The sequence below is a fragment of the Dromaius novaehollandiae genome, unplaced genomic scaffold, assembly GCF_036370855.1.
Source record: "Dromaius novaehollandiae isolate bDroNov1 unplaced genomic scaffold, bDroNov1.hap1 HAP1_SCAFFOLD_80, whole genome shotgun sequence".
NCBI lineage: Eukaryota > Metazoa > Chordata > Aves > Casuariiformes > Dromaiidae > Dromaius > Dromaius novaehollandiae.
The window spans coordinates 17,142-41,757 of NW_026991339.1; the positions used below are offsets into that span (position 1 = coordinate 17,142).

The window sequence follows — 24,616 nt, forward strand, 5'->3', positions numbered from 1 at the left end:
CAACAAGCAGTGCAAGCTCTAATAATGTTATTTATTTTTGGCAGACTGTATTCAGCAGCCAGTTAGATAACAGGTTACACAGCAGCAGGTGATAATCAGACAGTTATGGAAAAAAAAAAGATATCCATTTTCAAATAACAACTGCAAGAACATTGAGAGCATAGATGCTAAGTCATTCTTGATGTACTTTATTACTCAAACAGTGTCTTCAAGCTTTGCCTACAGAAGGCCATGCAATTTTATTCTTGTACAGAAATTTGTATTTAACTCCTGCTTAGATAGCTGGAACAACATTAGTCCTTACTCCCTCCACATAGCCCAGTCAGAACTGCTCACTGAATTGCACCACTTTTTTCAGAGCTGAGATGCTGGGTCAGACTCTTGTTAAATATTTTATTTCAGTGCAGAACTATTTTACCAGCTTGGTTAAAATTAATCACTCTCTTTCCTTGTAGATTTTCAGTACAACCTAGGGAAACAGGATTCCTTTGCTCTTTTTTCAGGATCACCACAACTACTAGTAGTTGGAAAAACAAAATACCAGTGCATGTTTGTTTCATCTAATGTCCTATGCTACGATGTTCATGGATAGTAAGCAGTAGATATAATGAAGTGCTATATTATGCACATATGACCAGTTCATACAGCCACTCTCCAGTATCATGTTCTTTGCAGCTGTCTCTTGCCCCTCACATGTTGACTGCTCGCCTCTTTCCCCTAACACCTAACAAGACGTTATCACCACACCTAACAGCTTAATAGCATTTATACCCGTAGCCTACCTAGCTCTCTCAACAATCTCGAGGTAGATGGTATTAGCCCCATTTTACAGATGGGGAAACTGAGGCAGTAGCATTAATGACTTGTCCAAAACCATAATAAAGGTGCCAGAATTAGAACTGAGAGTTTCTGCTTCAGTTTTGTATGTTTGTGGTTTGGCTGCATCTAAGGTACAAAAATCATGGCAACAAGAAGCCATGCTCCAGAACAGTCACAAGTGTTCTTTATTATTAATATTACAGACACCAAACCAGATATGCCAGCAGAAGTTTTGGCTTAATGCCAAGAAATGATAGCTTCAAGATGAAACAGAAATAAAAAAAGGGTGATGACAGAGAATAAGACAAAAAGCCAACCAGTGATCAATTCTGTTTAATTCTAGGAAAGTCAAAGAGAAAAAGACACTCTTCAGACCAGAAAGTATTAAAAAAAAAAAAAAGGGGGGGGGGGCGCACAAGACTTATTTTGCAAATGCTTTAAGCTGACATTATGCCTGTATTTCTGATTCCACAAAGAAATACTTTATAAAACTAAAACCAGTTAACCCAGCCACTATCCACAGAGGGTGGTGTAAGCAAAAGACATCAAGTCAGAACCTGCAGTGAAGAACCACTCACTCTTGACACTGAACTGCTCCAGTATTGACAGGATACTTCACTGGGAGATGAAGATGGAGAGAACTGGGATTTATAACAGTTCTGAGAGGCACAATAACTCCTTCTGTTTGGTGCTTTGTTGCTACCCAGGTCTCCTCTGTATCATAAGTGTAGCAAGGATTTACTGATTCCCAAAAGGACAGATTCAGCATAGCAAAGGCAAGAATTTAATTGAATTTTAAGCAAGTTTCCTTTAAAAAGGTGCTATATCTTAAAATCATACCATCAAACTGATTACTTAGCTAACTTATGTGGGATTTCCAGTCTCACTGCTGGGAGGAAAATTAATGCCCAAGGCTGAAGCAAGCCTTGTGCTAAGAAAGATATGCAGGGGCTTTGGGTAGATGCTCATATATTTGCCTGAGCTTTGGTTATGGGAGAGCAGGGGTAGGAGGATATGCACGTGTATCAGTGAAGGACTCTATTCTTCCCATTCCTAATATTTGGTTGGGTGTGCAGACTAGAGGTGGGCTGGAATAAAGGTGAAGCAATAGTTTTAATGCTTTATGAAGGTTCTGGTATGGCAGAGCACAGAACCTTACACAAATATATACTGAATACATGCCTAAGGACAGCTCTGCCTGTGTTTTTGATCAGCCAAGTTAAGGCTGCTCAATATAGTGGAATCTGTCCACCCATCCCACCCTTTTTCCTTCTGTCTGTCTCTCTCTCTCCAAAAGAAGGGGGTGATGGTAGGAAGCTTCTTTCTACCGTTTTCTTTCTGAATAGGGTGGGGAAAGACCGTTCCAAAGATGCACTTTGGTTTAACAAATAGGCAACTTCCCCTTGTAGAATAAACCTGCCCCTCTGGAAAGGGATGTTTCTTTTCTCCTAGAACCCACGATAAATTAAAACCAAGCAAGAAGTCTCTGGTTTGACACAATAAATACTTAGAATATTTCAAATTAAAAAAATATAGTTACAAAAGCCTCAATGAAATTCTCTTTCTGACCTAACTACAGACAGATTCTTCACAGACAACAAGTATCTCCGAAATCAGCTGTTGGTCCCCTCCCTGCTCACTGGGCTTGGTCAACAAGTGCTATCACTTACCCTTTGGAATACTATTAAGACAAAACAATATAGAGCACAAGAAATCTACTCCTAAGTTTGTTTTTCATACTGCCAAGGGTGTAGGAAGCCACTGCCAGTGGGGAACCAATGTAGCAGTGCACAGTGACAGAGTCACAGCACTAGGGTAACACAGACAGGGAGACTAGGGGAAAACAAAGCGTAGGAAGGAAAGGAGGGGAGAGAACCCATGAAAAGTTGGGAAAGGGAAAAACGAGCAAGAAAGAGAAAGAGACTGATCAAGTTCAGCTGGACTTCCCAGTTCTGGCAGCAGAGCAGATGAGATGTCGAACAACAGGAAGAGTTCCTTGGGGTCTGTCATAACAAGGAATGTTGTTGGCATTTTCTTCACCACTGACAGTAAGTGAGCAGAAGCAGTTAACCCTCTCTGACACTGACTCGGGGCTCTGCCAGCGAGCTGTGGATGATCCCAACAATTGATTCAACTCCATCTCCCTCCAACAAGGTGCGGTGATCCCCTTCAATGACATGGACAGATACTTTGCCATCGCATACCTGTACAGAGGCAGAACAGAAAGCTTTATGTTCAGTTTTCAAGCATCTGGTCACCTAGCTGTTTTGGCTTTGTCAGCCTTCTACATTACTCGCATTTCACATCATTGTCCATATCAAACTTAATTGAAAACACCATCAGTTCTATTCTTCTGAGACAGCTCCATAGATCAGCTGCAGGACATTATTTGGAAACCAGTGTTTTAAAGCATTTTACTCAACAGCCTGGCAGGTGATCCGTTCAAATAGAATTTGGGCAGGAAGCCTCCCAACCTGATACTAGCAGAATAATTTACCTACTATACCAAGCGTGAATGATGAAGTAGCTATTTCCCTGCCCTTAAAGCCAAATAACCTGCCACCAAACACACCCCTCTCTCCCCACCCCCTGCCTCCCAATACCTCTTTCTTTAAAGGTGTTATGTAATTTTAATCACATACAAGTTAGATTGGAATTGAGAATGAATGCGTATGAAAGTCTGAAGGGGTTAGGAAACCGCCTGGATTGGAGATATAAGGAGTGGCAAGTTGTTTGGTAAATTCCTTCTTCTCTGGTATCTTTACTGCAAAGTAAGACACTTCTCATTTTATGTGAACAGAGGCTAAAGAACAGAGGCCTTATTGAGACCACGGACCAAAAAAAATTGATCCGCTGCCCACAAGATACCCGCATACTAACTTCTACAGGGTCCACAAAAGGTGACTAAGCAAAGCTGCCTCTATTGGCAGAAGACCAACATTTGCTCTTCAAAGATCTGCCTGTATGCACTAGAGAAACTGTAGGGATCTACAGTCAAGTAAAGAAGCTTAAATATATTTCTCTGGAGTTGCTCTCTTAATATCTTTGCTATATAGAGTATATTTGGCGAGCTGCAAGAATTAGCCATGGAAAAAAAAGAAAAAGGAGTTATTTGTCCAATATAGAGGTTAGATCTCCTCCTGGCCCTTACTACCTTGAGAAAATGCCTGGAACCAAATGAACTCATTTGCTTTTCACAACTCTTCCTTTCTCTGTAGAGCACAATGGCTGTAAAATGACCCCCTCCCCCCCCTCCCAGGTGAGTTTCATCCCTTCTCCCTCAGTAAGAAGGATTTTCTACACTTTTCTTTTGTTCCCCAAACTATCAGAGAATCTCAAGAGTCACCAGTGTGCCTCAGACTGACCTCTGAGAGTCTGTAGTCTCCACCCAGGCCTTCTTCATATTCATTGTGAGTCTTTGCCCGCATCAGTGTCACATTCCCATGATACTTGGACTCTGGTATATACTTGTCAGCAGCCTTCAGTTTGTGATAAAAGGAAGCAGCAGCAAAGCTGAGTGCCTCACGATTGATGTTTTTATGGATCTGAGTTATCAGGTCTGCAGCAGCATTGACACGGGCCTCCAGATCTTTTAGGGGCAGAAGAATCTCCAACAACTGGAAACATTATGATTTTTTTTTTCCATTATTTTCAAGATATACATATCTGGCTACATTAAAACAAACCAACCCCCAAAAAAACACCACCACACACTAAAACACATCACACACTAAAAACAAACAAACAAACAAACAAACAAACAAACAAAAAAAAACAAAAAAACAAACTAACAAAAAAAAAAAACCAAGAACTCCCTCTTCTTTGCACCATACGAAACAAACATTACCTTATTGTATTCAATGCCTGTAAACTGCTGAACAAAGGCACACAATGCTTCAGTCTCCAATGCAGCCTCATTTCCTTGGGTCAGCTTGGCTCTGTAACTCTGGAAGAGAGACGAGTGAAATACTAGCACATACATGCTTGCTCTTGAATGTTAGATGAAAAAATTCCAGAACATAGGGCTCTGAACTGGGCGGGGGGACAGATACCTTGAGGACAGAGATTAGAATGCTAATCCACAGATGACAATTGCCAAGAGCCTAGAATCTTCTAGAAACCACTATGATAATGAAAACGAAGGCTTAAGCAAGGTTTCCCAGCACCTCACATTACGATGTCATCTTGCAGGCTCTAGGATCTTCCATGAGACATATACTAATATTACAATTTACATGTTAAGACCAGCATTTGTGCCCCAGCCCTAGCCAGTTAATGAAGCCTCTGTACCCCCACACTCCAATAATCCCTAAGTGTCCACTATCTACCATTTGCAGCTCTTTCCCACTTCCCCTGTTACGAAAGTTGTCAGGTTTTCAGATGGCTCACATCTAGAATATTAAACTCCCAAAATGTGAGCCCTGATGAGACAGCATGGTCTCCAGATGGAAGATTTTCCCAGCATCTCTTACTTGAGTATATGCTGCCACAAACGAATGAGACCCATCAAAGAGGAACAGACTGTTGAGTGCATGGCAAGCATTCTGTTGTGCTTGCAGCTGGGAGCACATTTCAAAGGCTACACAGGCACCAAAAGAATATCCAGCAACACGATAAGGTCCTTCAGGTTGTATCTGCTTCATACAGTCAACATAATAGGCTGCCAGGCTCTGTATACTGTCAAGGGGAGCAGCTAGAACATGAGAGAAGATACAGAGTTAGAGACAGGCTCCAGTCAAACAGCCACTGGGAGAGACAATTACATTTTCATGAGCTCCAAAACAAACCTATCAGAAACATCCAGGCTATTTTGAAGGTAAATTTCTAAACAGGTTGATACACAATTATGGTTAGCTTGGGTTTAGTCTATATTTTGGACACGGAATAGTAATGCTCCTGTCTTTCCAAAGGCAGGTAGAACACTTTTCTCCCATGTGATAATCTATTGGCAGGGATGGAATGCAACATCCAGTTATTCCATTAGCCCATACACACACATCTTCAATCTAACTTAGCACATAGCCCTGTGTGGACTGTGGGTACTGATGTTTGATCCTCTGAGTTTAAGAGTCTAGAGCAAAGCTTTCTCTACAAAGACACTAAAATTTAGAATACTAGGTTTACAAATTCAAGATGTACAAGAACTCGGGTACCTTTTGTGCACTGGAGCCCATAGCATGGGATATGAAGTCTAGAGGCAAGAGTGTGGAAGACCGTGATGGATCCTTCAATGGGGTGAACAAGGAAAAGAGGGCGTTCCGTGCTCTGAACATCATTGAGACAGGTGATCGTTGGACCTTCTGGATTCACCAACAAGTTGTTCAAATCCAGTTTTGGAGGCTCACCCAGGTCAGTCTTCGTAAGTTGAGATGGTTTCATCTCTTTGAAGGGAAGTAGGCCAGACAAACCCAGTTAGATTCAGGACCAGATTCCTGGTCATATAAACATAGCCCTAAAAGAGATGCTAGGAGTTGTACTGGATTAGCCCACTAGCTTGCTAAATCATTATGGTGTGGACAGAGACACCTCCCCACTGTCAGCTGCTCAGTGGCAGCTGTACGTGCTTTTACCTAGCAGTAAGCAAGACATTGTTTATTCCTCAGAGAGGTAAAGGGTCTCAAATTACATCCTGCACACTACCACGTAAGAACACTCATGCAGGCAGTTACTACAGATCAGCTGACTGACAGTACTTTGCTTATGGATCCATGGCATAATACTATAGGGAATTTAAGCCGTTTAGAGATCTACAGAGACTATTTTTGTCAGGCTCTTAAGGAGGGTGGGCACACAGGAGATACTTATCACTCTGAGCCTTGGCTAGGGATATTTCTGTTGCCTTGGTCTTGCCTTTACTATTTTCTTATTCATCCTAATAGCATAGCTACTGTATGACTCAGTCAGGCCCAGTATTATATCTGTATTACTGATGCAAGCTGCTCTGCTGCCTGGGTAGCAAGACCTTTCTTATATCCTTACCCCATAAATGATGGTCCTAACCCAACAGTCAGTGCACTTCAGTGGCATGTCTGTCATTTAAAATCCTTTCAGCTATTATCAGATCTCATTTCATCATTTGACAGAGGCTTATGTCATTAGAGATGAAAGTGGTGGGTTGGGAGCTTAGTTGTTTGGGTTCAGGTGATTAGGGTAGTAACCCTAATCCAGATGCCATACCCTCTGCCATCCCAGACTTGGAGGAAAGTTCACGTAGTTTGTTGATTGTAAGGAGTCGAATTTCTCTCATGGTCATAACGATGTCATAGTCCCTCTCCAGTGTCTGGCGCACCTCCACACCCATCAAGGAATCCAAGCCCAAGTCTGCCAAGGAGCTCTCAGCATTCAGACTACTCACATCACGGACACCTGAGGAAAAACAGTACACATCAAAAAAGAGGCTTGATCTCTTTTCAGCTCTTGGCCTCTCTAGTAGTCTTCTCAAGTCCCTTCTTTTCCCCTCAAACCTAAATAATATGCAGCTGCAGAAGCAGAAACCCCTTCAGAATTACTGAATGCTTTCACAAATCACCTCTTCTACAATCCACGGCTGGTCACATGGGATCTAGTCTTCAGAGTACATGTTAAATGTACACAGCTTGATGACAGGGTATACACCAGTTCCAGCTAAACAGCTGTGACTGTCAGCCTATCAGCTCTAGAACAAGTTCACAATAGCCAGCTAGAAGAATTTCACATACTAGAGGCTCTAACTGAAACAGAAGTCTTAGACCTGACAACTAATCCTAGGCTGTAACACAAAATCTGAACAGTTGTCATTGGCAATGATTGTTGATTGCAGCACTTGATGCTCACCATGAGAGGAATCACCTCTTCCTTCAGTCTTACTGCCCCTTTCCCCTTCAATTTCCACACTGCTCCAAGTCTCTCACCCTTCCCCTTCCTGAAAAGGCTTCTCCTAATGAGAGTTGCACCTACCTCAAATTCCCGCCCCCCCCAAGTAGCAAAGAGCTAACTATGTCTCTCTTCTACTGTGGAGCCCAGAACTGGACACAGCGCTCCAGGTATGGCCTCACCAGGGCTGAGTAGATGGGGAGGATCGCCCCCCTCAACATGCTGGCAACATTCTTCCTAATGCACCCCAGGATACCACTGGCCTTCTCTGCCACAGGGGCACATTGCTGGCTCACGGTCAGCTTGTCCACCAGAACACCCAGGTGCTTCTCCACAGAGCTGCTTTCCAGCAGGGCAGCCCCCAGCCTGTACTGGGGCATGGGGTGATTCCTCCCCAAGTGTAGGACTCCGCACTTCTCTTTATTGCTTCAGTATTATTCATGAGGTTCCTCTCTGCCTATCCCTCCAGCCTGTTGAGGTTTCTCTGAATGGCAGCACAGCTCTCTGGGGCATCAGCCACTCCCCCCCGTTTTGTATCATCAACAAACTTGCTGAGGGTGCACTCTGTCCCTTCATCCAGGTCACTGATGAATAAGTTGAACAATACTGTACCCGGTGTGGACCCCTGGGAGACACTGCTAGCTACAGACCTCCAACCAGACTTTGCGCCACTGATCACAACCCTCTGAGCTCTGCCGTTCAGCCAGTTTTCAGTCCACCTCACTGTCTGCTCATCTCACCCATACTTCATCAGCTTGCTTATGAAAATGTTATGGGAGACCTTAGCTAAAGCCTTCCTGAAGTCAAGGGAGACAACAGCCACTGCTCTCCCCTCATCTACCCAGCCAGTCAGTCCATCATAGAAGGCTGTCAGGTTGGTTAAGCACGATTTCCCCTTTGTGAATTCATTATGATTATTCCTGATCACCCTCTTACCCTTCACATGCTTGGAAATGGTACTCAGGATTAGCTGCTCCATCACCTCTCCTCCCTTCCAGACTAACTCTACAGCTGGTATACTTTCCCAGACACTCCCTCTCACTTTACATAGCTTATTCTGTGAGGTCAGATTTGCTGTCAGTTGCTACACATGATTCCTTAAGTAATCCTGAGGAGGCTCTTTTTTTAATTTGTCTTTGGGTAGAAAATTAAGAATCAGTATACACTTCTGCCTGGAAAAGAGACAGCTGAAGTGGGACATGGCAGAGTTGATAGGGATTATTCACTTCCAACACAAGAACAAGGGACACTAAATGGTAAAAGGAAGCAGGTTCAAAATAGATGCAAAGATATGGCACTTCTTATAACACACGGTTAAGCTATGGATATTAGATGTTCACATGGGATCAGTGACAGAGCTGATAAAAAAAAATACACTTCCAAGTTAGGTTGCTAAGCTTACTAGGTTACTAAGAGTAGTTTACTAGCTTACTAAGAATACAATCGCCACTTTTTGTAGCATGGGGAAATTCCTGAACCACATGTTTGAAATCTGGAATAGTACTCAGCAAGTTAAATATATTTGCCCTATCATACACTACCCTAAGATTTTGCTCTTGTGGACTGCTGTTCCTGTGGTTTCTCCATTTGGAGAGAGGCACCAGTCCACTCCTAAAGAACTTTAGAGGCTGAGGAAGAGATACGCATGCTTGCACATGTAGACACACTGAAGGAGAAAAGCCCACACTGAAGGAACAAATAGATTATTGGGGACAGTGAAAAAGAAGCAGCTATGCAAAGGTGGTGGGGAGGCAAAGGAAAAGTCAGGGGAAAAGAGGAGGGAGAAATCAGAGGGAAATGCTGAGTAGAGTGCCTACAGCAGCTTCACTGCTTTCCAAAAGCATTGAGCTGATAGACACTGTCCAGCAATGCTTGGTTTGGAGACCTGGCATGCTGAGGTAAATTGACTTTGGCCACTGGTCATATTGGCTTCTCTGTCTGGTACCTGGCATTATACCCTGTCCTAACAAAACCTTGAAGCCCTCCCAGGCAGGGAAAGGGCTAGAGGAAGAAAGGAAAAGGGCAGGGAGGGCAGGGGAAGTAGTCAAGGAAAAAGCAAAGCTAACTGATTCCAAAGGACAACAAATAAAACAAAAGGGAAATGGCACAGAGAAAATAAATACAAGGTTTTTTTTAAAGCAACAGACAGATAGGGAATCAGAGGTGTACAATACGCATTTAAGAGAGCACTCCCAAAAGTTCCCGCCACTCTCTGAAGCTGGACAACAAGCCTCTGGCTGCCACTCAGTCTTGTTTCTGCCTAGTGGTGTGGCAGGAGGAGGGAAATGGGTCTTTTGTCACTGTTGGACACAGGATCTTGGGACAGATGGACCTCTGATATAACCCCATAAAGCTGTTCTCAGGTTCTCATGCACACTGCTAAGGAAATAACCATACCAGCAGCGTCCCCGTGACAGCTTAGACAAAGGACGCTTTTAGAAACAATCAGAGGATGAGGCACTGCACATCTGTCCTCACCTTTCCTCCAAGCAGCTGTTGAGAGCATTATTCCCTGCAGAACATCCTGGAGCAGGACAACTTCTAGAAATCAGTGTCAACTATGCAGTTACTAATCTCTGCACCTACCCAGGATGTGAGCAACGGCTTCCACAAGATCCCGTTGACTGCCTCCTTCACTTTTCACAGAGACCTTCTCTGCTAGGACAAAACTGGACATGACAGGATGAGATTGATTCAGGAAGATATCAAGCACCTCCAGGCATGAGCTGATCTGCTGGGGAATGGTTCCCCCAACCACAACCTCTCTGTTTCCCAGTGTCTTCAGAAGGATACCCACATCACCAATGGCTCCCCATTGGATCGCCAGGCCTGGAAGAAAAGGCAGAGGAAAGAACACATTAGGCCTTTGACTACCTCTTAGTTAGTTAACTAAAGCACTTGGCAGCAACAAAAGGCAGTTGAAAACACCTAGGCAAATGCCTATGTGCATGAAAGTGAATGGCATTTCCTTTGTACTGTTAAATAATATGCATTCATACATGAATGACTCCGAAATAGCTAGGAGAGGAAACATCTTTCAACACTCATGATCATACCAGACAAGTCCACAAGTTTTTGGGGAGTTGGTTCTCCTCTGGATGTTTGAAGGGATGTATTTTTCCATCAGATGAGTAAAAGTTATCATACCTGGAAGTCCATCATGGTGTCGCTGCTCACAGATACGTTCCATGGTAGAATTGGCAAAGCCATAATTGCTTTGCCCAGCATTTCCTCTTCCACAGCTTACAGAGGAGAATGCAACAAAATAGTCCAGGTCTGGGCACTTCTTACGAGTCACCCTTGGCATGGAACAGAGAGAGGAAACCCATTAAAAAAAACCTAACTACGTGTTGCCATGGAAAGACAGGGCAAGACTAAAGCAACTAAGTTGGATCAACCTCTGTCACCATACATGCAATTCATATCTGTCCCTTCTACAGAGGCTTACCAATCCAAATGAAGGGTGCCTGAATACTTTGGCTTGTTGACCTCCCAGAAGGATTCTGGGGTCTGATTTTCAATCATGCCATCTCTAAGGACCTATCAGAGACAAAATAAACATTTTCAGTGCCTCTAGTTTCTCTGTTTAAAGTTGCTACATATTTTGACATGTGAAAGAATATCACCACACAACACATTAAGTCTCTAGCACAGACACACCCTGAAATACAATGCTAACACAGTTTAAGTCTGTTCTTTTCAGTACTGACCCTGCAGTCTTCACCTGCCAAGTTCTTCATGGGATTTTTCTTGTCCCCCGGGGTCATAGAAAATATTCATCTTATCCCAGAACTGAGCTGGCTGACCAAATAGTGTTGCTCCCCATGTCAAGAAACCAGACCCCTAAACCTATAGGTCACCAGGTAAGGCCAGAGCAAAATGCCTTTTGAAACAGAGAGGCAGTCTAGAACTGTTTGAACCTGGATTGGTGCCTACCCTCCATACAAATACCATTTAATGGCTGCTATCTCTTACAAGCCCTGACCATTTCTAGCACTTACCACAGCCAAATTAAAGATGCCCCCAACTGGTCCAAGCTGCAAAGCTTCTTCTATCAACAGCTGTGTTCCTTCAAGTGTTCCAATATCACTGGTGGATACCAACACTTGGATTCCCATCTTTTTCCATTCTCTAACTCGCTTAGCCTGATAACCTACAAAAATAAGGTGAACAATGCATGGGATGAAGCATTCAAACCACCATGCTTTGAATAATCTATTTCCTGCACTTTTCTGGTCAGGTAGGGATTGAACAGATAAATAATTCCTGATTCAGCTAAATAGAAACTCAAAAACATGAGAGCAAAAATAAAGTTGGTCTGATGCAGAGGCAAGAGGAAAACCAGACAGAACTCAAATAGGAGACAGAAATCACTTGCATTTTGTAAGTATTCTGAATAGACTACGAAGTGGAGAAGAGAGTCAGGAGAACGAAAGAAGAAAAAGTGTGCAGTAGTGAAGGGAAATGAACTTAAAAATTTGGGTACTGAGATAGGAAAGAATGGCTAGATTAGAAGCAAGGCATCAGGTAAGAGCAGCACAGCCAAAACCAGAGAAGAAAGAATAAGAGTATTTGCACTCCATGTGTTTGCGGAAGGGGTGTAATTGTGAATTTGCCAATAGGAAGAGGAAACCTGTAGTCAGAGTAAAGCTTTGTTATGGTCAAATTTGTGAGAGGAAGCACCGATGAGAAGTCTCAGTACTGAGACTGCAATGAAACTGATGCCTCAAATCTGAGTAGAAACACTAACTGATGTTATCAGATACCATGGTGCATTTTTACAGATGGGCTGTCTATGTGAAGGGTCAAAGGAAACATCCATAGGTATAACTTGAGGAAGAAAAATAGGTTATCTTTAGCAAGAACAACAACATATACAGGCCTTTGTTTATGGCATTTGATGAGCCACGAGTCTGCAAGGTAGCTGGGTATAAACTTTTGGAGAGGAGATAAAAATAAAAGTAATACCTTAGAAGTAGTCCCAGGAAAGGGAAAAAAGGGGAGAACATGGGTTGACATGATTAAGCAGCATAAATAAGAAGAAAGAAGTTGCTGGAAAGAGAGGCTGAGTCAAAAGATATTTCCTTCTTTAGAATAAAGGGGATGACAGCTTGTTTGAAGTGAGAGGATGTATTCATGAGGGGAGGGAGATCAAGACATTCATATTTGCTGATAGAAACTTGAAGGGAGAGACTACAGATCAGGGTCAGTTGAAAGACAGTCAAGTCCTGTCCTTTATGGTCTTTACTTACCAGTTCGTATGCCAGAACGAGAAGTCAGTATAAGCTTCTGTGCTCCTCTCTCAATTAGCCACTGTGCCAACTCAAGCCCAAATCCTCCTAGGCCCCCTGTGATGATGTAAGATTTGGTAGGCGGACAGGAAGTTCGGCAAATGGCAGAAAACTTGACTGGTTCAGACTTTCTTAAAGGATATTCCTTCTCCTCTTCTTGGACCTTCCAACAAAACAGTGAAGAGGTACAGTTAGATACACAATGCATTTCCTGTCTTTCCACACAGAACTATACTCCTCCAGTCAGTGCGAATCAAATTTCTAGATCAGTGATAGATCTTAGCTACATATGTTACAATGTCAGCAATAAGAGACATAACCCTAGGTGTGCTGTCCTAGTTAGGCAACTTCAACTTGGCTGTACTGGATATTTCAATCCAATTCATCTACACAGGATGACAGATGAAGCAGAGAATCAAAAAAATCTACAATCTCATTACCTTGATCATAACTTTACCAATGTGTTTTCCTTGTGCCATGAACCTGAAGGCAGCTTCTACCTCTTCTTTGTTGAAGACAGTACTCCTCAGGGGTTTTACCACGCCATCTTTTATACCTTTCTTTAACAACTCCGATACTACCTCCCACTCTTGGTTTCCCTCCTCGAAGATTGCATCTAGTAGTATCCCATGAAATGCCACATTCTTGAGGAAGAGAGCCATTCCTAGAAAGAGCAATTTGATTATAACCTCATGCACTGCTGTTTCAAAAAATAGCCTTGCTTCTGCTTCAGAAACATTTCTATGCAGTCAATAACAAAGTGAGGGGTAAAACAGTCATTAGTTGCTAGAATTTTATGTTTTACAGACTCACACATGTGTACCTTTTCTCTAAAGGCTACATTAGTTAGGCTGCTCTCTTACTTACATACCAGTTTAACAGATACTCCATTCACATAAATCAGTGTCTTGTATTTATGACATAACTTCAACAGGATAAGCTATAAAATAGTCAGTCCAGTATTAGAAAAGAACACTTTGCATGCAGAGACAGCTGAGTCAGAGGTCAGAGAGAAGCTAGAATTCCATGTGCATCCCATCCACCTCCAGAGAGGATTCTTCCCTGTGGAAGCTTTCTGTGACACTAGGATCTTTTGAAGTTTCATTGGAATAAGAATACAACAGGAGAACATTCTTGTCACTTTTCGCTAACCTATTGCATTGTAATATGTGAATTTGTCTCTCCAATCAGAAGAAATCAGATTACTCTTGCCCCTCTGTCACCAAAATGACGCAGAAACTTAGCAAAACAACATATTAAGGTTCCCTTGGATCAAGGTCTTTGCAATTAGCTGTAAAGTTCCAATTATTCCTGCTTTATAAACGATCAAGCTTACCCAGAACTGAGAGTAAAGACTTCACCTCATACTGCTATGAACTTCATTTGCTAGTTTTATAGTACAATAATTCATTATAAATGGACCTGTTACTTTCCAAAAAGCTTATAATATTACTACCTTCTAGCCTGTCAAACACTTCGTAGGTATTATGTCCTATGCCGATTTTAAGGAAAGACTTTAAGTGAGACAACTCAATTTTGTACGCTTTATGACAGTCTTCCAGAAAATGTGGAGTGCCATGTTTCTCCAAGAAGACATTTGTTGAAAAGACTAGATAAGTGGCTAATGATAAAAGTGAAATAAATTTTGCAGTGATGCATTATACAAGGCTCTTAAAGCAAAGGCAAAAATCTCTATTACAAGACAAATATTCCAGCTAAAAGCTTTCTGCATTTGAAGACTAGTCTGGATTAAGACAGTGATTAGACTGTGCTGTTAAGCTTGCCTAAGCATAACAAGAGTTGTTTCCTGATGCCCTGTCTTACCAAGCTGACTGTTGTTAGACAGATCAAATTTGCCTATTTCCAAAAAGCGTCCATGTCGAGCAAGACAACGCAAACTGGCTTGGAGCTTCTCTTCTGCCAAGGAATTTAGCACAAGGTTGACACCTGCAATGAAAGAAGTAACTATTTAATGAACTCACATCTGTTGAGAGTTTAACCCTGTTGTCTAGTGACCCATTTTGTCTTTGAAAAAATGCAACTGTGTGACAGCTGGCAAAAGTTAAAAGGAAAAATATGTTCCCTGGACTTACCTTTTCCACTGGTAACTCGCAGTATGTGTTGCTCAAAGGTAGTATTTCGGGAACTAGCAAAGCTATTAGCATCCAGCTGTGGGAATCTTGCTTGGAGATATTCACGTTTCTCAGCAGAGCCTGGAAGTAGAAGACAGGCTTAATCTTCAGTGATGCTAGTATTTTTTTGTTCATTTTTTTGATGAAAACAGCACATTTTCATCTTTGAGGTCTCGGGAAAGATGTGGAGCCTGAGAAGCCATCAAGCACTTGTTTCAAAGCTCTCAGATCTTTGTGCTAAGGTGTCAAACCTTAGGACAAAGGCTGGTCTAACAGTTACTGCTTATTTATGTGATAGAGCAATGGCCATAGACAGAACAAGCCTTACAACGGATGGAGGTTCTTTGATCACATAATTCAATTTAACAAGAAGCAGTCTTGTTTTTCTCTCATACTTTTGAATAACAACGTACAGAAGGTAGATGTTCGTTAGTGCTGTAGCAATTTTAAGTAAGCAGTCAGCAGCTGTATTTGCCATATATCTTGTTGCTGTCCAACTAGAAACTAGGTCAAGGTTATAGGAGATCATACTGGTGAAAAATATAACAGATTTTCCACAAAATGGGACCTCAGTACTCACCTACAGTAGCAAAGACGCGGCAGCCCATGCTCAGGGCAATGGCAATGGCTGCTTGGCCCACACCTCCTGAACCAGAGTGAATGAGGACACTCTCACCCTTCTTCATACCACCTCGAACCACCAAAGCATAATAAGCAGTGGCATAAACCACAGGCACTGAAGCTGCTTCTTCCAGAGTCCTAAGAGAAGTGGACGGGAGAAGGCAACTAGATTCTCCTGATAAAGTTTGCTTTTCTGCACTGGAAAGGTAAAACTGCTGAGATGGATCACAGTATAAATGGTTTTGAATTATAAGACAGACTACCACAGCTGTTGAGCATGGCCAAGAGTTTCACCCTACTGCAGAAATATTTCAGTATCTAATCAATAACATAGTAAATACCAAAATCCCTGCCCATACTGAAACAGTCTTGAGCGAACAGCCCAAGAAAGAGAGAGTTTGATATGAGTCACTGTACAGAAAAGTGCTTAAATTTTGCAGCGAGTCAGATCACTAAGCCAAATCCTACAGCTCCATTATCCACATTTTGTGGAGTGGCCTTCCCCACAAGCAAGGCTAGCTACTAAAGGGATTTGGCAGATGACAAATCACTCCTCCCACCCTCAAAGTGCTAGCTATCAATTCTACTGCAGGCTGCTTTCTGTCAGATCTTTATTAAACCATGAAGGTCAGTGGGATGACCCCTATAGAAGGCTTTCCTGTAGCTTCCAACAGAGGAAGTGTGGTGTTGCCAAAGGAGTGATGGATGGGGCGAGGAAAGAATCCCCACCAGACTACAGCTCTGTCATCATTCCCCACAGCGGAATGTACACAGTATGCAGTCCTCCACTCAGACCAGGGCTGTCACCAGCCTCAAGAAGTAAGGCAAATCTTATGTGCATATATGAAACAGAAAACAGCAGCTGACCTACCAGTTTTGGGGCACCTCCCATAGAAACCTCTTGTCACAGTCCACCACTGTGGCCAGACCCTTTGCCGGCAGCAATCCCATCACTCTTTTTCCAGCCAGGTCCCGTCCTGAGAACTCCATGCCCAGCATGCACTGCTGCAAAGTCCAGTTACCTAAGAGAAGGTAAACAGTTTTACAAAGCAAACTTCCAAAACCCTTTGGTCAAGAATTCAGTACAACAGAAGGTTCTGAAAGTTGAAACCCTAGAGAAAGAAAAATGCTGTGATTTGTCTACTACTTAAAGTCCATAAGCCACAATAGCTAATTTCTTATTCTTAGGAACAAGAACAGCAGAGGACTCAGTCTCATAAGATCTTACTTTCGATCCTTGAGGATATTGCTTTAGTTTTTAGCTTTCATCTGAGAAAAATAATGGAAGCAGCCTGTTTTAAAGACTTTCACTTTTGCTCTTCTTTGAAAAAGAATTATATGTAAATGAGAAAGGATGATCATAGAGAGAACAGGTGTTTACAGAAATGAAGGCTTCACACTAAAGCTATGCTAGGCAAAGACTAATCTCAGTCGTGAGGGGAAACCCATCCCGTCAGGCCACCCATGAAACAGAGTCTCCAGACACACACACACAAACACACACACACACACAAAAAAGCTTTAAACCCGGTTCATACACATAGCATTAATTTTCAGTTCCCTATGTATCATGATATTATCATCATCTCCATTTTAGAGACAGGAGATCATTTAATCTTGCATTTTTCCCCCTTAAAAGCAAAACACGTCCAGCAGTATGATAGCAAGAGAAAAACAAAACAAGACACACACATCACACACACACCCCATTCTCACCTCAGTATGTACCCTGCCTATCTCCAGAATCTTCAGCAAGTTGTTTCACCTCGACCTTGCTATCTGTGCAGTGGGGTTAATGTTTCCTCACAGCAGGTTTTAGTACTCCTGCCATATGAAAGGTTAAATGGGGTGGTAACTTGAAGCAGAACTTTGGCGTTTTTGGTGCACTGTTCTACAGTAGGGCTATACTTCCTTTTCAAAAGTACGTTTTCATGCCAAGGAAAAAAGTGATATATACCTGAGCCAGTATATAACTAACATACAGGCAATCATGTGAATAAATACAAGCATAGTAACGCATGAATAAGTTTTCTTCTAGTGCAATTTTAACTCACCAGGTATGGCATCTGGAGAAAGTTTTCCGGTGGCCAACATAATGTCCCGGAAATTGAGAGATGCGTAATAGACTTTGCAGAGCTGAATATTGGGATTAGTTGTGTGAAAGTGGCGAAGCGGGGAGACAATCCAACGAAGGGATGAGAGATCTCCACGAGTCAATACATTTACATAGGCATATTCTGTCAGTTCCTGAGGTTGAGCTGCAGAAAAAGGAACAATAAGAACTTTATACATATTAACACAGGTAGCTGCTTTCCAGTAAATTCCTTGAGCAGTTGCTACCTCCTCCCTTTGCTCTCCACAAAACACATTCTTATCCTGAAATCTACCTGTACCCTAAATAGCTCATCCTTCCTCCCAGCACGAGAGCATATTACTGTTCACTCTTGAGCTAGAGCAAAGACATTCCAAATCATCCAAACAAACAAGCTAACCCCCCCTCCAAAAAAGCAACCCCCCAACCTAACAACAACAACAAAACCCAACAACACAATAGCTATGGGAACAATAGCTACTCCTGTTCTGTGCAAATGCCATTCTTTTAGGCCTTGCAAACAATCCTCAAGTGCGTTACCTTGCTGCAATGGGAGATGTCTGAAGGAGCCCCACTTTCCGTCACGATACACATTCATCACCAGATCTCTCTGAACAATCTTTTGCATCTCCAAGGAAGAAAGGCTAGTGGGTGGGACAGCTGATGAAGGGTTCAAGTTGGAAACGAACACACACCTAGAAGCCAGAAGTTGTCATTTTGTTTGTTTAGCTATAGGCCAGAAAAGAAGCTAACAGAAAGACATCTTGTCTCCTGTGTGACTCGGGGCATACTTTTGTACCTGATTCTGTGGCCTTCTGCTTCAAGGCGTAGGCAGTTCACCATTCCCAGGATTCCTGAATTCCCACAACTGGTGGCAGTCAGCCACACAGGCTGCTCTGAGGAGTCGGCCAAGATCTCCTGCAGGAGAAACCCCGAGCTGTCTTACTACGAATCACAGAAAGGAGACAGCCTTTGCAATCTTAAGGCAGAGGTGAGTAACCTCAATTCAAAAAAACCCCAACAATTGAACACACCTACCCACACACACCCACTTCTTAAAATGCTGCTAAATATATCTCATTTAAAAAGTATAATGATTTGGAGATATCCAGAACACAGGAATTCTCACCTTCAAGGATTCAACCCACTTAAAATGGGTCTCATCTACCGGTAGAAAAATGGGTGTTTTAGCAGGGGCTTGCCGGCGACACAGGAAAATAACTGAGCCAAAGAAAGATCGCTTCACTGCAACCACGTTCAGTGAGACCTTGTTGAACAAGCCCTCCCATTGTGCCTGTTAAATCAGGTATAACAACAATTAATAGCAAAGTCAAAATCAATTACAACCACAAGCCACATCTATACTTTCTGCTGCATCTCCCCAAAGATGACAGCTTCACCAGGAACAATAGGCACTGTCCACCTCTTGCTTTTGCTTGAGATCTTGCCATCAGTTTTGTCTCAGTATAAAGACATATTTGATTAATGTAATAGTATTTTACCCATGTCTAGACTATTTCTTCTTCCCCAAAATATTCTCAAAATGCAGTAGTAGAAGTATCTGACAACTCTGGAAGCCTTGGTTAGGAAACTGGTCTTTCCACAGTATCAAGTGTGGAAAAGACACAGCAGTGACCATGCTATCAAATCCTGTGTAGGATTTGACTGCCTAAAAATTTAATTTCAGCACTCTGAGTAAGCCACACCTTCAAAGGCAGGGAAGAAAAAAGAAAAGAAAAGAAAAGAAAAAAAACCACACACACACACCCACACCACACATGAATCCCAACACACATAACGACAGGGGAAACGCTGAGTTTAGATGTTACTAGTCTACGTCATGTAATCTCTGTCTGCAGTAGAAAAGTAAAGTAGGACAGAGGAAACAAGAAACCCCACTTCTGTCTGAAAAAAGGTAGTGGGGAGAGACACCTGTACTTAAGTTACATAGAAATAACATTTCATAGAACAAGAGAATGAAAATGAGCACATCCAGAGACACTGAGGCTCTGCTATCTGAGCAAAACAAAGAAAGCATATATTTGTTTTTCCTACATCAGGCACAAAACAGTGGGCAGTTTTGATTGTGTGATGCCTTATATCAAGGACTAAGGAAAGTCCTACCCATTCTCTTCTGTATAGTACCTTTTTATTATTATTATTATTTTTAAGAGAAGGTGCCTGCAACACACATCCTATTCAAGCGATTTTCTAATATCAAGATACTGACTCTTACGAGAGATCTAGGTTTTAAGACAGTAACAGCTTCAGTAGCTTTAAAAAAAAAAAAAAAAAACAACAAACAAAAAAACCCAAATCCCTCCTGCACTGGGTAAGGCCGGAAGCCAGAGAACTTGCTCTTCCTTCTCAGATCTCCTTAAAACTCTCTGCAAAGAGAGTTAACATCTGAATCTATTTTTGTGCAAAATTCCTAATCCAACCACCACACTCCAGAAATCTAAACAAAAAAAGTTAAACTATTGGAAGCACTACTCTCTTCCTGCTCTAAAACAACAGTTTAGTGCCTTTAGCCACTCAGCTCAGGAAGACTGCGTATGTTCTATTGAGGGGCAGTTTCGTGTTACTGCTATAGCTTAACAGCTAGCTGCCAAGAGAAGGTAACGTACTAGTTCCTGCTGTTTCCCTGGCCACTCATTCATACTCTCTCTTGTGCTGGCACTGGCATTGCTTCATCTGCATGATGTAGTCATTTTTAAACCATAAGGCGGACTTACAAAAACAAACAAAATAAATAAGCAAAACAAAATACACTCTCCCCCCATTTTTGACGATTTAGTTTGCCATACCTCATCGGGGGATCAAATAAAGTGGGGAGGGAGGGAGAAGAGTACAAAAGAAAAGCCTTCCTTTTGTGGGAGCAGTTCAATGTTGGAAGAGCTTAACTGGTTTATAAAGTCTTACCCCCAGTACAAGGAAGAGATTCTGATACCGAAGCATTTTATGATCCTACAGTACAAAACTGCACCTCCTCAAATAACGCAGCACATTATTTCAGCTACGACTTGTCCCAGTTAATATTTTCATATGGATTATATAGACACAAAATTAATCATTTTCAATGCATTAGGAGAGGCATTCCTGACTGAACTCACAGAATTTGCTCTCCCAACCTAATAAGCAGAAATTCCCAACTGTTCTCTTCTGAAAAAGTAGTGGTTCTTTCACATTCCTGCAGAGGGACTCAATGGAAAGCAACATTGACTCAACATTCATGACAGGAGAGTCTGCAAGCAACATACTAACTCCAGGCTAACTGCTGAGAAAGTTATCTGTCCTTCTGAATGCTTACCTGAGCCAGAAAGCCTTGTCTCTGCTGTAGGTCTGGACTTGTAAGGAAACCAACAATTTCTCCAAGAGTTTCTCCTTTAAGGAGGGTATGTAGCAAAACAAACCCTCCTTCTTTCACTGCAGCTGCCAAATTAGAGAGAATTTCAGTGGTGTTCCCCAGAACGTTTGTTGAACAGTTGTATACCAACAAGTCAGCATTGGTCAGATTTCCAGAGGGAAGACTGGATGGATCCCACTGGCTAATGGAAACTCCAGCATCTTGTAGCTGCGTTTCATTAGCTGAAATAGTTTCCAGGTTACGGTCAGTGGCAATGTATTCCACCTGCAGCAGGGGCTGAGTATTCAGAATATTTGTAACACGAGAGAAGAGATGTCCACTTCCTGCAAGAGCCTGTGAGAAAAGAAGTGGGGAGGGGGAAGGAAAGCCAAGCTGAAACATGAATAATATCCAGAATTATAACTGGAACAATAGAAGAACAATCAGGTTACTGGAAGGTCTGGAAACACTATCTGTGGCCCCATCCTGGGCTTCCAGCTAACCTCCACTATCTTCATCCTGTGACTGGTCATGTTCTCCAGTGCCACATCCAAGCAAGCCTTCAGCTCTGAAGAATCCAGCAAGCCATTGAGAAGAGGGTCATCCTGGAGGTGCATTTTCTCTTGAGTCACAATCTGTTCCAGCTCAGAATGGAGGTTTCCATTCAGTTCCAGATGGCAGATTTCAGCAAGGATATGCTGAAGGCCCTTCTGTATGGGTGAGGACTCTGCAGCAGCCCCTACAGCTTCTAGTCCAGGGATGGCTAATTTGACCCCATGTACTGCCACCTTTGCCTGTAAATTCCGGATCAGATCTACAGAATAGAAGAAGTGAAGAGTCAGATTCTCAAATGCTGGGGGGAAAAAAAGGAAAAGACACAAGTTTTTCCATTTGCTGTATCAGCTGACCAGCACCACAAATTATGGCATCCTATAACATTAGTCTAGCCACAAAGATGTAGTACATGCTTCTGTACATTCTCATAATTGACGTTTTTACGCAGTAGTTGCAGACCCAAAACAAGCAAGCTTGAAGAACGGACTGTGTAGCAAGACAATCTAACATACCAAATCTACCCCATGGCAAGGCTCTGATGGAAAAGAGGGCATCTAACAGAAAACCTCTGGATGATGAGAGCTTTAGGGAGGCGGGGAGGGAAAAGCACAGTTTTGCCATATTAAAGAGAAAAAAACAAAACAAAACAAAAAACAACCACGCTTTTGTTTTATAGCTGGGTGAGAAATAGCCTGTCTTGGCTGACATCAGCAACAGAACCGAGAAAATTACAGTCTCTCTAAAACATATGTAAAAACTTGGTAGACAGTATTCAGACATCGCAGGAAAAGAAAAAAAAGTTAATTTCTATTACCAAATCGAAAGATGAGTGTGAAGTCACTCTATCAGCCTAGAAAGCCAAAAATGCCATCTCCAGACATGGCAAAACTCATTGCTGAAGTCAAAGAACTTCTAAAAATAGCAGTTTATTTCCCACTGATGAAAGAACACTTAAGAGAAATGAGCTGTGCATAGTGAATGCCTCCCCATCCAAAGAGCCCTGTACTAGGTTATTGGTTTTGCAACAGACTAAACAGCTCCTATGCTGTTCTTGTGGCAAACACAAGCTTCCTGTGTCTCACTAAACCACTTTTCCTCCCTGGATATGCTCTGGTACACCCATGACCAAATGGGAAGGAACATGTGAGCAACCAGGTTGCCCAGACAGGTTAATGGAGTCTCCATCCTTAGAGATATTCAAAATCTGACTGGACATGGTCCTAGGCAGCCTGCTCTAGCTCATCCTGCTTGAGCAGGTAGGGAGTTGAAGCAGATGATCTCCAGAGGTCCCTTCCAACCTCAAACATTCTGTGATTCTTTGTGAAATGGTCCATCTTGGCAGTTCACAGGGAGAAACAAAACAACCAAGTCATAGACTTGGGGACAAAGTAGGCTTTCCTATCAGTGTTTGAAGTAACTGGGCTGGATTTCTCCTTGAAGATTTGTGTCTCTTTGCTTGCAGGGACAGTTGTGCCATCTGAAACACTCACTGTTATAGAAAGGCAGATGTGCCCCCCAGATACCCCCCAGCTTTACTTCTACCCACATTCTAGAAGCACCTCAGGCAGACCCAGCTTTTAGCAAGCTCTACAGACAAAGGACTCCTGCTAAGGTCTTGTACAGATACCAGCACTTTATTTCTTTAATGCAGTAAGGACTGAGCTAGTCAAAACTGTTTCTCTCAGACATTTCTAACAGGCTGGAAGATTCCACTAGTGCAAAAACAAGCTATCCCCACTCTACCTTTGCAGTGCTCCAGATGGGCATGAAGCTGGGTGCTAGAAGACAAACAGCTGCTCTCAGAATAGGGCAAAAAGCAGAATTTTTCCAGGGTGGGAGGGACTCGTTCCTGTTGTCGTCGTGGTGCCACAGAAGCATGGAGACCATTGATCTGAACACCTCCTGCTTTGAGGCTATCAAGGTAGTGGTCAACAATGATATCAAAAGCTGCAAGAGAAGAAACAAACAGAAGTTTGTATCAAACACTGGAAGTATTGTATTCAAGGTTAATTAGCTGAACAGTGCTTTGTCAGCCCATGTTACAGAGGGAGCTGCAGAAAATCTTGGAGACTAAGAAGGTCCCCAAAGTCCACCCTACTTTTTTTGTAAGTCAAACATTCATGCACACAGCACTCAGAGAACTATGAGAAGCCCAAGTGGAAAAGCCACTACCTTTTATATCATCCTGGTATTGGCACACCCGTTCTTGATGCAGCACTGGATCAATGCACACTGATCGAATCCTGGTAGGTAAGCGCAGACTGCGCCCAGTCTCAGCCAGAATTATCATGTGCAGCAGAGTGTCTAGGAAGGTCACCCAGTTCCCATTCCACAGAACCTTCCCTGTGCTTGCTGAAAAGGAAAAGGCAGGGGAAGTCTCACATCTGCTCACTGACAAAATCCCAGTAAGGACTTACTACTTGTTAACTGCAAAGTCTGAGGCACCCAGCTTCCCCTGTAAGATCCAATACTCAACTCTACATGGGAAATAACAGCTTTCCCACTGCTCTGTCAAGGCACATGGTCATCCTCCATTATCGTTCCAAAAGTACACCACCACCCCATGAAGCATAGACAGCTTGGCCATTAATACAAATTCTATTAAAAGATCAAATAATCATCATGACAACAACCAAGTTCATCATTCTTCTATAGGAAGTAAATTCACCTTCATTGTTACATTCCAAAAGGCCCTGGAAAGTTGGTCCATAATTATATCCACGTAGATGCAGCTCTTGGTAAATGTCTTCTTTGGAGAGGCCAGACTTTGAGCTCACGTCTACTTGAGTCTGAAGGTCAACTGACTGGTTATGAAAGTTATTCTGAGCAGTGTTTTCTAGGAGGGAAATCTTCCCTGATGGGCACAGTGGAAAAAATAGTAATTGTCACTGTCCGTAAATAATGAATG

General features: G+C 42.5%; 1 protein-coding gene across 1 annotated transcript in view; it reads right to left on the reverse strand.

Annotated features, from left to right (window-relative positions):
* Positions 1 to 10: 10 nt before the first annotated feature.
* FASN (fatty acid synthase) overlaps positions 11 to 24,616 on the reverse strand; it is a 47,419-nt gene continuing 22,813 nt past the window's right edge. Inside the window, exons 19-43 of the mRNA XM_026113128.2 lie at positions 24,377 to 24,562; positions 23,881 to 24,060; positions 23,452 to 23,655; positions 21,657 to 21,967; positions 21,118 to 21,507; positions 18,937 to 19,101; positions 18,607 to 18,725; positions 18,348 to 18,502; positions 17,770 to 17,973; positions 16,587 to 16,737; positions 15,675 to 15,853; positions 15,056 to 15,175; positions 14,787 to 14,909; positions 13,403 to 13,626; positions 12,924 to 13,125; positions 11,673 to 11,824; positions 11,120 to 11,211; positions 10,819 to 10,970; positions 10,258 to 10,500; positions 6,997 to 7,185; positions 5,973 to 6,200; positions 5,292 to 5,512; positions 4,667 to 4,765; positions 4,185 to 4,436; positions 11 to 3,023 (exon numbers count right to left, since the gene is read on the reverse strand). Coding sequence (XP_025968913.2) covers positions 2,886 to 3,023; positions 4,185 to 4,436; positions 4,667 to 4,765; positions 5,292 to 5,512; positions 5,973 to 6,200; positions 6,997 to 7,185; positions 10,258 to 10,500; positions 10,819 to 10,970; positions 11,120 to 11,211; positions 11,673 to 11,824; positions 12,924 to 13,125; positions 13,403 to 13,626; positions 14,787 to 14,909; positions 15,056 to 15,175; positions 15,675 to 15,853; positions 16,587 to 16,737; positions 17,770 to 17,973; positions 18,348 to 18,502; positions 18,607 to 18,725; positions 18,937 to 19,101; positions 21,118 to 21,507; positions 21,657 to 21,967; positions 23,452 to 23,655; positions 23,881 to 24,060; positions 24,377 to 24,562 — 4,679 coding nt within the window. The 3' untranslated portion in view covers positions 11 to 2,885. The remainder of the gene's footprint in view (positions 3,024 to 4,184; positions 4,437 to 4,666; positions 4,766 to 5,291; positions 5,513 to 5,972; positions 6,201 to 6,996; positions 7,186 to 10,257; positions 10,501 to 10,818; positions 10,971 to 11,119; positions 11,212 to 11,672; positions 11,825 to 12,923; positions 13,126 to 13,402; positions 13,627 to 14,786; positions 14,910 to 15,055; positions 15,176 to 15,674; positions 15,854 to 16,586; positions 16,738 to 17,769; positions 17,974 to 18,347; positions 18,503 to 18,606; positions 18,726 to 18,936; positions 19,102 to 21,117; positions 21,508 to 21,656; positions 21,968 to 23,451; positions 23,656 to 23,880; positions 24,061 to 24,376; positions 24,563 to 24,616) is intronic.